This window comes from Phalacrocorax carbo, chromosome 1 (genome assembly GCF_963921805.1).
Source record: "Phalacrocorax carbo chromosome 1, bPhaCar2.1, whole genome shotgun sequence".
NCBI lineage: Eukaryota > Metazoa > Chordata > Aves > Suliformes > Phalacrocoracidae > Phalacrocorax > Phalacrocorax carbo.
This window is the reverse complement of record NC_087513.1, coordinates 120,198,636-120,211,575: the sequence shown is the minus strand read 5'-3', so window position 1 is coordinate 120,211,575 and position 12,940 is coordinate 120,198,636. Positions and strand designations below refer to the sequence as shown.

Sequence of the window (12,940 nt, the reverse complement as noted above, 5' to 3'; positions counted from 1 at the left end):
TAGGGCTGTACTTTTCTTGGTTTCCTTGGACTCTTCCCACTTGCCATGTTGGGGATAGGGAGAGGTACGCCATGCTGTTGTTTTGTGGCTGTGCACGTGTTGTTGCCAATGCCACTGCTAATCCATGCAGGATGCAGAGCCTCAGTCTTACAGCAGCAGCACACCCTGCTGTTTCCCCCAGCACTGCTTCTGTGGCAAGAATGACAATGAAACGCCTTTGACCCAGACACAATCCCCTGCCATAATCCTGGGGTTTCACAGTGAAATTTCTGGTGCTGCTGAGTCCACCTGCCATGTAGTTCCCAGTGCTGTACATCAGCAGCAATTCTCTCTTGAAAGATTTAATGCAAAACTCCTTATCAGAAAACATCACGTTTTCCAGATCTTGAAATCCAGACTCTGTTGGTCATAGACCCAAAACTGAATTGAGATGGAACTGGAGCAAGCAATTCTTAAGCAGGAAAACCCCCTATATTTCAGAATGTGTTTAAATTGCCTTCAGAAGAGACCTGAAAATTTTACTAGAGAAACTGATAAATCAGTGTTGCTTGAGCTCCTTGAGGATGAGGCTGACATTCACCAATTAGGGTTAAATCAGGGCCCCAGAAAATTATCTGGCAGAACAAAGAGGGAACACCTGGCTGGCAAGGTTATGCCCAAAACAGAGGACTACAAGAGCCCTCCTGGGCTGGAGGAAGTGGTGGTTACCAAGTAACAGAAATGTGGACACAAAAAGCAACACACAGAGTGTTCGTGTTTGTACATACCATGGAGTGCAAAAGGCGTGAATGATTCAGAAGGTGGGAATCCACTCTGATTAATTCATTAAAATCCATTTTCACAAGCACTGTCACATTGTACCAGAATGTCCTTCCTGAAGTGTGCAAAATAAAAAAGCCAAGTCATCTCAGGTCTGATGCTATAGAAAGCGACAGAGCTATAGGAATGCTCTGAGAAACCAAAGCAAGCTTTAACTTGGCAAATATGAAGGGCCCACACACAGACATCAGCTATGGCCTCGTTCACCATATGCCACAAGCAGCAGCACCAGTGAAGAAGAAAAACCTCAAGCAAGGTCCACTGGACCTGCAGCATCTGCAGCTCAGCACTCACGGGTGTAAGTACTGAAAATGAATATCCTGGAATTGATCCAAGGCAGATTCCTGTATTTGGTTTACGAAGAGCTATGGTAACAGTTGTCCTGCCCACTCCCACCCTTAGAAGGAAAAATCAAGCATTTTTCTATTAGAAGCAGTCTTGAGTTTATCAGTAACATACCCTCTGGCAATGGATCCACACAGCCTACTCCTTTGGATGAGTTGCAGCATTTTTTAAGCCCTGGACATTCAGTATCGAACATGCAAGGATAATCAGTTGTTTCCATATTCTCCATTGGACAAATACCAGGTCTTGAGGCAAATACAGTGGATCTATTGAGTGCTAAGTAACAAAAACATTTCTGAGAACAAAAATATAGAAAATTGTTTCCATAAAATTGTGCTATTTAATTTACAGCAAACACCTCCTCCTCATTTTAGAAGTGTATCTGCTCTGAGGTTTTCATAGGGAGAAAATGGGAGCCTAAAATACCATTATTTCATTTCAAGAGTTTAAATGTTCTCAGATTTATCTTGTTCATAACATTTCTGTTACAGAAATTTTGAATTTATAATTTTCCATTAAGGTAGATATAGATAGTTTCTGAATGTGGAGACACTGAGGCACTGCAAAGCAGAAAATCTGCCTTATCTCAGCTATGACTAATACAAATAATATATAATCATAGAATCATAGAATGCCCTGAGTTGGAAGGGACCTGCAAGGATCATCAAGTCCAACTCCTGCACAGGACAACTCCAAATTCACACCATATCTCTGAGGGCGTTGCCCAGGTGCTTCTTGAATAGCGTCAGGCTTGGTGCTGTGACTAGTTCCGTGAGGAGCCTGTTCCAGTGCTCCACCACCCTCTGGGTGAAGAACATTTTCCTAATACCCAACCTAAACCTCCCCTGGCACATCTTCCTGCCCTTCCCTCGGGTCTGGTCATTTGTCACCAGAGAGGAGAGATCAGCGCCTGTCCTTCCTCTTCCCCTTGTGAGGAAGCTGCAGACCACGATGAGGTCTCCCCTCAGTCTCCTCTTCTTGAAGCTGAATAAACCAAGTGACTTTAGCCACTCCTCGTACAGTTTCTCTTCTAAACCCTTCACCAACTTTGTGGCCCTCCTCTGGACACTCTCCAGTAGCTTTATATCCTTAATATACTGTGGTGCCCAAAACTGCACACAGCACTCGAGGTGAGGCCGCACCAGCGCAGAGCAGAGCAGGACAGTCCCCTCCCTCGACCGGCTGCAGTGCAGCGCTTGATGCACCCCAGGGCACGGTTGGCCCTCTTGGCTGCCAGGGCACGCTGTTGGCTCATGTGCAACTTGCCATCGACCAGAACCCCCAGGTCCCTCTCTGCAGGGCTGCTCTCCAGCCTCTCGTTCCCCAGTCTGTATGAACATCCAGGGTTGCTGTGCCCAAGGTGCAGAATCCAGCACTTGCCCTTGTTAAACTTCATACAGTTGGTGATTGCCCAGCTCTCCAGGCTGTCCAGATCCCTCTGCAGGGCCTCTCTGCCCTCGAGAGTGTCAACAGCTTCTCTGAATTTTGTGTCATCAGCAAACTTAATTAGTATTCCTTCAAGTGCTGCACCCAAGTCATTAACAAAGAGATTAAAGGATACTGGCCCCGAGATGGATCCCTGCAGAACCCCACTAGTGACTGGCTGCCAGCCTGATGTAACCCAATTTACTATAACCCTTTGAGCCCGACTCATCAGCCAGTTGCTCACCCACTGCCTTATGTGTTTATCCAGCTGCATGCTGGACAGTTTGTCCAGGAGGATACTGTGAGAGACGGTATCGACAGCTTTACTGAAATCCAAAACTATCACACAACTGGCTTTCCTTGGTCAACTAGGTGGGTAACCTTGTCATAGAAGGAAATAAAATTTGTTATGTAGGACTTTCCCCTCGTGAACCTGTGTTGGGTGGGGCCAATGACTGCGTTGTCTGTCAGGTGTTTTTCAATAACTCCCAGATAATCTCCATAATTTTGCCAGGCACAGAAGTGACACTGATGGGCCTGTAGTTACTGGGGTCATCCCTGTTGCCCTTCTTGAAGATTGGGAAAACGTTTGCCAGCTTCCAGACAACTGGGACTTCGCTAGATTCCCAAGAGCATTGAAAAATCATTGAGAGAGGTCTCACTATGACATCAGCCAGCTCTTTAAGTACCCTCAGATGAATCTCTTCAGGCCCCATCGACTTACTTATAGGGATCTAGCTGGAGCAGCAAGTCCTGCACATGTTCAGGGTTTATTAGAAGTTTATCATTCCCACAGTCATGGTTCACCAGCCCAGGGCTCTGGGGTCCCTAAGCCCACCATTGGTGTTGAAGACCAAGGCGAAGAAAGCATTAAATGTCTTTGCCTTATCAATGTCCCTTCTTGTGAGGTGACCATTCTCATGAAGCAATGGGCCAATGTAATGATCAAAGGAAACAGGTAATGTAGGTAATGTCTAAGCTAGAAATCGGGAGTTTTCATTTACCCTTTTGTTGTGACAAAGTTAACCTTTAGTTATAGTAATTGAAGATGTTACATAAGAGTGGCAAAAAAATGTTGTTCTCAGGTACAGTTCAGCGGGTTACAGAGAGGGGCGGGAGATCAGAACTGAGCCCATGGTCTGCAGCCTGGCAGCAGCCATTCCGTATCAGCCAGCCAGCCACCCCAGGAGGCTGGCAGCCCATGCTGGAGAGCCCTGCAGACAGGGCAGCTAAGGCAGAACATTACTGCATCCCAAGCCAAGGGCAGACAGTAGTCCTGGCTCAATGCCAGCACATACTCTTCTCTGAAGGAAAACAGAAAATATTCCTAAGCTCTGCAAACGTTGCTTTCACCCACACCCTCAAATATAGCTCCAGGTAATGCTCAGCTCTAGTCTTTCCTATTAACCTAAAAGATTTTTCTTTCCTATTCATTTTGTGCCTACTGGGTTTTGGTCCTACAAACTCTTGATCCATTCATTACTGGTCATCCACTGGACATGTAGTCATATTTGCATAAAGAAATAGCCTATTAAGGCCAGTGGTTTTAAGACTATAGTCTGTGTCTTTTGGGGGGCCCAAAGTATGCTTGTCAAGGGTCTCTGAAAGGTAATTAAGATAAGTAAGCATAGCTTAATGATGGGGGTCCACACCTCTGCTGAAAAACCTGCCAAAACCCACAAGCTGGAGGACAGCGCACTGAGTTGAGACCTCTCAGCAGCATGCAGGTTACTTGCAGGTGTAGTTTCAAAGATTTGTATGCAGAATACATGGGACAGCACTTTCCCACACTCTTTTATATGGTATTTGATACAGTCTGTGTGAATACATCGTGTGCATACAGTCAATGACCACAAGCTTTGACAGGTCTGTGAGCATCTTTCAAGTAGAGTTGGTGTGAGACCCATAGGAGCTCTGGGCAGCAAATTAGGAAACTCTGCTCCCACCCCCAACCCCAATGAATCCCTGCCCTACATGGAACAGGATTTGTCCTGCTACCTAATGCAGCCTAGTGTGGGCCACTTCATGCCTGCAAACCAAAGGCCCTTGCCCTCCTTAGTCTTCCCCAGGACCAGCTCTGCCTCCAAAGTTCATTTTGAGTCATAGGCCTAGGTTCGCAGCGAGAGGACAAGAGAAAAAAACCCTGTGCAATCTTACTTAAGTTACTTCTGGGTCCAGCAAGCCCCAGTAGTCTTACCCTGCTTCCCAGCACGGACCAGGAAGCTCTGCTTCTGGCTCTCAGGGGTACTCAGGCCATTCCCCCAGACAGGTCCTACAGCTAGAAAGCCTCTTCCCGATTTCTAGTCTAAAGCCACAATAATGGGGGATACAACCTCAGTTGTCCTGAGATGAGTCCTACACACATTCCCAGTCTCATGCGTTTGCTCCATCCCAGCCTCCCGCGCAGAGAGGCTAAGCAGCCTCTCATACCAGGAGCTTGCACAAACATGAGCACCAAGGGATTCTGCCGTGTTAGCATGTCACCAGTGCTCCTTACTATTCAAACCAGGTGGATCTTGCTAAGCTTGACACAAGCATTTAAATCCTTCCAGCTCTGAGATTCAGGTGCAAATCAAGCAGGTTTGAGGCTCAAAGCAGCTTTTTTCACCAGGGTCTTTTTTTGGCATGTTTAACTGCAGCGTAAAATATTTAATGAGTCACATGCAATTTCAGAAAACACTACTGAATCCTGGCCGAGTGCCACACTAGCCATTTATCTAAAATCAAAAGGTCATCATTTTCGCATCAACGGAAACAGATGGATTCACATCACATTTCTGCCTAATTGTACAGATGCACTTTGAAAATTCAATTTACGCTCTCTACTTAATCATCTTGGGGACAGTCGCCTACCAAGCACTGCCAGCATTGGGGAGCAAGGCAGCCAACTCCTATGTCAGTTGGTAAAGTATAGGCTTTTCTCCTCCGTTATTTGCAAAAATGAACAGAAGCAGAAATGCAGCACCCAGTGCTTAGCAACGAAAGCTCAGTTACCAGCCTGCTCACATAGGAGTTGCCAGGTCTGCTGTGATGGCAGGATGCGGGGATTTCCCAGGAGACAGATGCTGAAGGACACCATTAGCTCAGCAGTAACCCCCTTCCTCTCTCTCCTTCCACCTGGAGGGGCTGGGTTTCACCCAGAAGATGCAGCAGAGCCAGGGACCAAAACCCTGCGTTTGCCTCAGGCATCAGAAGGTGGTGACAAATCTATGATATTATAGAAGGAGCTCCTGGCAAAGCCTGTTACAAAGGCAGACTGACAATCCTCATCACATGACCCTGTTTTGGGGTCTTTGAGCATTGCTGGACTTTACCTGCCCAGATGGATGCTTTCCACCCCAATTGCCTGTCTAGGGCTTAATCGGGATGGAGGGCATATGCCGGTTCAGCATCTGACAAATATTTAATACCTTTCACTGAAAAGACATATCATTCACTAGAACATATTCAGGAGCCATGGGCTGAAATTCAGCAAGGATGCAGCCGTTGGACAATGGAGGAACACAGCCTTCAAAGCACAAAATCAGTCTGTGCATGCTCAGAATAAACTTAATGAAATTCAGCTGCTGCCACTTCCAACGGGTTCATTCCACTGGCAGCACCACGACATGGCCACGCTCTGCCCTGATGGCAATCGCACTAGCAATCAGTGGAGAGCTGGCAGGGGCCCCTGGTGAGCCCACAGCTCAGATACAACTCTGGGTACCTCTGCTTACCCTGGAGCTTCCTGGTGACAGATGGGGTACACCTATCTCAAAGGGGGAAAAGGATCTTTGCACAGGACTTAGCAGGGCTTGTTGAAAGAGGTTTAAATGAGATTTGAAGGAGGAAAGGGATAAAACCAGGATCTTAGAGACAAGGCTGGGGGCAGTATGCCAATGTTTGAGGGATGGTGCAGGGGATGGAGATGTGGCAGCAGCAATACAAGGCTTACTGATGGGTCAGAAACCACAGAAGCACATGAGAATGATCATGTAGTAATTAGGGTTTCTACCCCCAAAAAGGTGGCAGGATCAAAAGCCCAACTGAAGTGCATCTACACCAATGCACGCAGCATGGGCAACGAACAGGAGGAGTTGGAAGCCATTGTGCCCCAGAAAAACTATTATATAGTTGCCATCACGGAAACATAGTGGGACAACTTGCACAACTGGAGTGCTGCAATGGACGGCTGTAAACTCTTCAGAAGGGATAAGCAAGGAAGGAGAGGTGGTGTGTGTTAGGGAGTGTTTTCACTCTCTAGAACTTGATGATGGTGATGAAAGGATCAAGTGTTTATGGGTAAGAATCAGGGAAAGGCCAACAAGGCAAATATCATGGTGGGAATCTGTTATAGACCATCCAACCAGGATGAAGGGATGGATGAAATATTCTATAAGCAGCTAGCAGAAGTCTCATGATCATTAGCCCTTATTCTCATGGGAGACTTCAACTTACCAGATGTCTGCTAGAAATACAATACAGCCATGAGGAAACAGTCTAGGAGGTTCCTGGAATGTGTGGATGATAACTTCCTGACACAGCTGGTGAGTGGGCCAACAAGGGGAGGCTGGACCTGTTGGTTGTGAACAGAGGACTTGTGGGTGATGAGATGATCGGAGGCCGTCTTGGGCACAGTGATCACGAAACGATAGAGTTTTCAATTCTCGGAGAAGTAAGGAGGTGGGTCAGCAGAACTGCTGTCTTGAAGTTCCAGAGGGCATATTTTCGCCTGTTTAGGAGCCTGGTTGACAGAGTCCCTTCAGAGGCAGTCATGAAGGGCAAATCAGTCCAGGAAGACTGGACATTCTTCAAGAAGGAAATCTTAAAGGCACAGGAGGAGGCCATCCCCAGGTGCCAAAAGATGAGCCAGCAGGGAAGAAGACTGGCCTGGCTGAACAGAGTCTTGGCTAGAAGTCAGGAAAAAAGAAGGAGAGATCACGACCTGTGGAAGAAGGGGTAGGCAACTCAGGAGGACTACAAGGATGTCATGAGGTTATGCAGGGAGAAAATTAGAAGGGCCAAAGCTCAGCTAGAAATTAATCTGGCTACTGCTGTAAAAGACAATAAAAATGTTTCTATAAATACATTAACAACAAAAGGAGGGCTAAGGAGAATTGCTGTCTTTTATTGGATGCAGGGGAAAATAGAGTGTCAAAGGATGAGGAAAAGGCTGAGGTACTTAATGTCTTCTTTGCCTTAGCCTTTAATAGTAAGACCAGTTGTTCTTGGGGTACCCAGCCCCCTGAGCTGAAGACAGGGACAGGAAGCAGAATGGAGCCCACATAATCCAAGAGGAAATGGTTAGCAACCTGCTACACCACTGAGACACACATAAATCTATGGGGCCGGGTGGGATCCACCCAAGAGTACCGAGGGAGTTGGCAGAAGTGCTCACCAAGCCACCTTCAACCACTTATCAGCAGTCCTGGCTAAGCAGGGAGGTCCCAGTTGACTGGAGGTTAGCCAATGTGACACCCATCTATAAGAAGGGCTGGAAGGAGGATCTGAGGAACTATAGGCCTGTTAGCCTGACTTCCGTGCTAGGGAAGGTTATGGAGCAGATCATCCTGAGTGCCACCACACGGCACGTACAGAACAACCAGGTGATCAGGCTCAGTCAGCATGGGTTTATGAAAGGCAGATCCTGCTTGACTAACCTGATCTCCTTCTGTGACAAGGTGACACACTTGGTGGATGAGGGAAAAGATGTGGATGTTGTCTGCCTAGACTTTAATAAAGCCTTTGACACTGTTTCCCACAGCATTCTCCTGGAGACACTGGCTGCTCACGGCTTGGACAGGTGTACTCTTCACTGGGTAAAACCCTGGCTGGACGGCCAAGCCCAGAGAGTTGTGGTGAATGGAATTAAATCCAGCTGGTGGCCAGTCACAAGTGGCATTCCCCAGGGCTCAGTATTGGGGTCAGTTCTGTTTACTATCTTTATCAATGACCTGGATGAGGGGATTTAGTGCACCCTCAGTAAGTTTGCAGATGACACCAAGTTGGGTGGGAGCGTTGATCTGCTTGAGGGTAGGAAGGCTCTGCAGAGGGATCTGGACAGGCTGGACCAACGGGCTGAGGCCAATTGTACAAGGTTCAACAAGGCTCAGTGCCAGGTCTTACAAAAAAGGTTTGCAAAATCCCAAACGCAGTGAGTAAGGTGAAAGCAGAGCCAGTATTCAGCAGAGCCCACAATAAAATGGGTAAAAGCACACACTTCTTTAGCCAAAGGGGACTGAACTTCTGCAGTGTGTGAGTCCAGGATGCTGTGGAGGTTGACAGCTTTGGTGGGCTCAAAAAAAGGACAAGGCAACTCCCAGACAGGAGGCCCATAAGCAGACATCATGAGGAATTGGCAGGCATGTACCCTCTGACACCCATAACCCCATTTCTGTGGCTGTTGGGGGCACACAGGGGACCCAAAACACAGGGCAGCCAGGCACACTTGCTTCCAGGTGAGATCCCCACCTTCCCACCCTGGGGGAATGCTGCAATGCTGCTGGCATGCCCCCAGTGACACCTTAGGAAGTTATGCACAAAAAGCAAACCCTGATAAAAGCGTGGCATTAGCATTGCAAATTAGCTGCTCTCAGGTTAAGAACCTTCAGGATTAAGGTTGTCTGGGCCTACTTATTTCAACGTATTTTTGTACATGTGTACTTAAAAACCAGCCTTCCTCACATGCTGATGCACTTTTTCTCCTTGGTTGGGGATCAAGCAGGCTAAGATGGCAGGTAAGGTTTCATCTTATGCAGTAAGGTGGAAGGTGGGCAGAAAACCAGTCACCAGGAGTAACCATACCATTGTTTCAAGCAGATGGAAAATAGCCTGGAGAATTGAACCCTGTGTTTGCCTAAAAGAAATTCATGCAAGGTGCTGGGAAAACTCGTACAACACTCTCATAACAACTTTTCAGAGACATGAGCTTTGTAGGTCCAGGATCCTGACCTGCAGACTTGGGACCTGGAGCCTTAGAGGGGCTCCATCATCCCTGAGCACCACAAGGAAACGTGGCCCTCAGGGCAAGGCAGTGCAGGATCAGGTAATTCAAAGTGTTTACTCATCTGCATACATAGGCACAGAGGAAACACAGATTGTTTTTATTTAATTCTACATTTATAATTAATTTTAGCACTTCATAACTTTTAGATACTTAATTTTCCGATTTTTATTTAAAAGAAGTTGAAGTTGTCTGTGTGTATGTGTGATACTATCCTAATGGATTGATGGGCAACTAGTGAGAACTACCAGAGCAAGCTGACTAATGATATAGACATTTTCTCCCCAACAGTAAAGAAATAAGAAAAGCGGGGCCTGCCATATCCCAGGAAGGGGTAAATGTTTCTTTCTACAAAGAAAAGATGGGAAGTGGCCAGGAGCACGTTACCGTGAAAGGTCATGGAGACCTTTCTGCTCCTAACAGGATGGAGAGCACACCAGCACAGATAACGTCAAGAATAAAATAAGAGTAGCTCAACAGCATGCTGTGCAGTAATTTCAGCAGTTCCAGTTTCTCTTTTCATCATTTATTTAAGACTGTGTCTAGACAGTGCATTACCATTCACAGAATTTATGACTAATGCCCTGAAAAGCAAAGATACCAGAATAATGTAAACACAGAAATCACCTAGAAGCCATACAAATCCTTTTATGGTTTAAAATATTCCCAAATTAACTTTGACAGGAAAAAGTATCACAGGGACCACAGTATTTCATGGACAAACCTGCCCAGAGTGCCCATCAACAATGTGGCAAGGGCAGAGCTGAAATTCTGCAGCTAAGCTTTACAAGAGATTTAAAGATTTGTTAATGTTAGATGAAATAAACTCATCAACAGCTCTCAAGCCTAAAACATCCCTAGAGATGTTTTTAAAAAAGCATATAATTATACTCGGGAAAAATATTTAAAATGTTACCAAGATGCCTTTTGTTCCACCCAAGAAGATGGTTTTGATTTTCAGAGGTTCTGAAACACCTTGAAAATCCTGATCACTCATAGAGTTTCTTGTGCAAATAGAGTCAACCACAACTAGCTAGTTACCCTTCAACATTTAGTTGACACAGCTATTTCCTTGTACTACAGAATTAACAAGCTATTTTCTCCAATTACTTCTCAGCCTTGCACTTGATACGTATGTGCACACATGTATGCACAGGCATGTATATCAAAAATGCCTTAGTGAACTGACTATTCAACACTAATTAGATCTCCTGGAGATTCTCCCCAGCATGGAACTGCTGCTCAGAATATACATATTATCAACAGCTAGTCCATTGTCAGTCTGAGAATCCTGCCTGGACATACTCTAACCTGCAGGTCAAACTTTGCCCTGGCTGACACTCCACAACAGCCGCAGAGCCAAACAATTGCAGGATACAATAAATGAGGGATGATGTGTATCTAATTATGCTTTCATTCCTCTTCTCTAGCATATCATTTTAAGAAGAAGTAAAACACAACTACCACTTCTGTGTTCCCATCTTTCTGTTAAAGGAATTTTCCTGCTAGACACAATATTCTACTAGTAACCATTGAGAAAATATTTTGTAAAAATCATTTGGAAGTTCATTTTCCAATGATCTGAAGCAACTTAAAGGACAATGTGATCATTCTACTTTTACAGATCCCATGACAAGACATATGGCTCATACCCTCTCATATCACGTTATATGATCGGATATAGAAGCAGGTTCAGGGACATTCCCATAGAACTGAGTCACCCAAGTCTTATGACCCAAAGCTAGGACCAGGGCTGCAGTAGGATCTTTCCTTTTCAATCTTTTGTTACAGTGTTGAGACTACGTAAATTCCCAGGATGGTAACTTGAAAAGGGGAAATGGAGAAAATGCAATGTCATACTGAAAATAGGAGGCAAAATTATGTCTTGCAGAACTTTTGTGGATGCTGGAACAGTTCAACGATGGTCTAGCTAATCCAAGATGCCTGTTCAGCTTAAAAGCACACGGCTTTATCCACTGAAGAAAAAAAAAAAGTCCCTTTTCCCCAAGGAATCCCTTTCACCTACAACTCAACTTCTGCTAAATATTAGGCATTTCTGGTTGACAACTGGTAGCCCTGATATGGGAAGGGGAAAAAGCTTCCATCCTGAGTCAAAGATGATTAAGTCTTTCCAAGCAGGGTCTTGTTAAAACTCAGAAGTTAGGTCAGATCCACCAAAAGGTTCACCAGTTTTCAGTCCTCCAACATAGCCCCTGGTAACCAAGGAAGCCCTAAGAAAATGGACCCTGGTTTAGTTTTAATCAGAAAGTGGTTGGTGCCAACTTGTCCTGAGGCCACAGTTTGTTTTTAATTAACACCAAAACTGGGTTTGCATCCTGAGAAGTGACCCTGCTCCAAATCAAAGGAGGTGTTATTCTGGTGTATCCTGAATTACTTTTGAGAAGAAATCTTCTACTGTAAATGCAAGCATGCTCAGAACAGACGCAGCACCAGGCAAGGCTACGTGAGTAATTGCACATTGCCACAGATATTGGCCTGAACCAGAACCAGTAATGAACCCTTGCAGGGGTAACGAGCAGGTGCCTTCCAAGCTCACCTGGAACTTTAGTGAATTCATGACTAGGTGGGTAAAGAGCAACAATCAGGAGCATTAGTCTTTCATGTCTACTCCTTACCATGTCGGACCAAGTTTACTGTAGATTTTTGCAGACTCACTGATGTCAGTGAACAGGAACCAATTGCCCAGAACTGAATTAAGCCTTTACATGTCTCAGTTTAAGTGAACCCTCTTCCATCAGACATTTATTTCAACTACTAATCTGACTAAAACTTACCTAAACAGCAGTAGAGTCCAACTTGCTCATATCCTTCACAGCAATCTGTAAGAGTGATGTTTTCAGGGACTTCAACAGCATGATACTGCATTTTGTAGTATGTCCGGGGACACACCATCCATGGTATCCATCCTCCACAGGAAGTGCTTTTCATATAGGACTTTTGGTAGGCAATCATTTTAAAGACATTTTTGGTCAGGCTATAGTTGCACAGATGGTACCCTAGCAAAGAGAGGCCTTTTTCTAGGAAGGAAAAAAAAAAATCAAACCAGGAAAGAAAGGGATCAGCAGTAACTTGTCACCCCAGAGCATAAGTTCCCTGCAGCATCCAGTTAAAAATACTGTTAGTAGAAAGCAGTGACAAAACCAACAAAGATGAATGATTTCCAGGAAGGCTGATGATAGGAAGGACATCACTTCAGAAAATGAACAGAAGAAAGGATTCATAGTGACTGCTTGTCATAGACATCACTTCAGCCATAAAAGGAGGCAGATTGGCAGAAAATTCAAAGAGCTCTCAGTGCCTTCAGGTGAAAAGCAGAAAAAGGGCAATTTAACTTAAGTAAGTATTAAG

The 12,940-nt window shown here is 45.4% G+C and overlaps 1 protein-coding gene across 1 annotated transcript in view; it reads right to left on the bottom strand.

Moving 5' to 3' along the window:
- The window catches only part of UMODL1 (uromodulin like 1), a 56,422-nt gene extending 43,824 nt beyond the window's left edge, over positions 1 to 12,598 (bottom strand). The window contains exons 1-3 of the mRNA XM_064444305.1: positions 12,367 to 12,598; positions 1,279 to 1,440; positions 768 to 874 (exon numbers count right to left, since the gene is read on the bottom strand). Coding sequence (XP_064300375.1) covers positions 768 to 874; positions 1,279 to 1,440; positions 12,367 to 12,544 — 447 coding nt within the window. The 5' untranslated portion in view covers positions 12,545 to 12,598. The remainder of the gene's footprint in view (positions 1 to 767; positions 875 to 1,278; positions 1,441 to 12,366) is intronic.
- Positions 12,599 to 12,940: the final 342 nt, after the last annotated feature.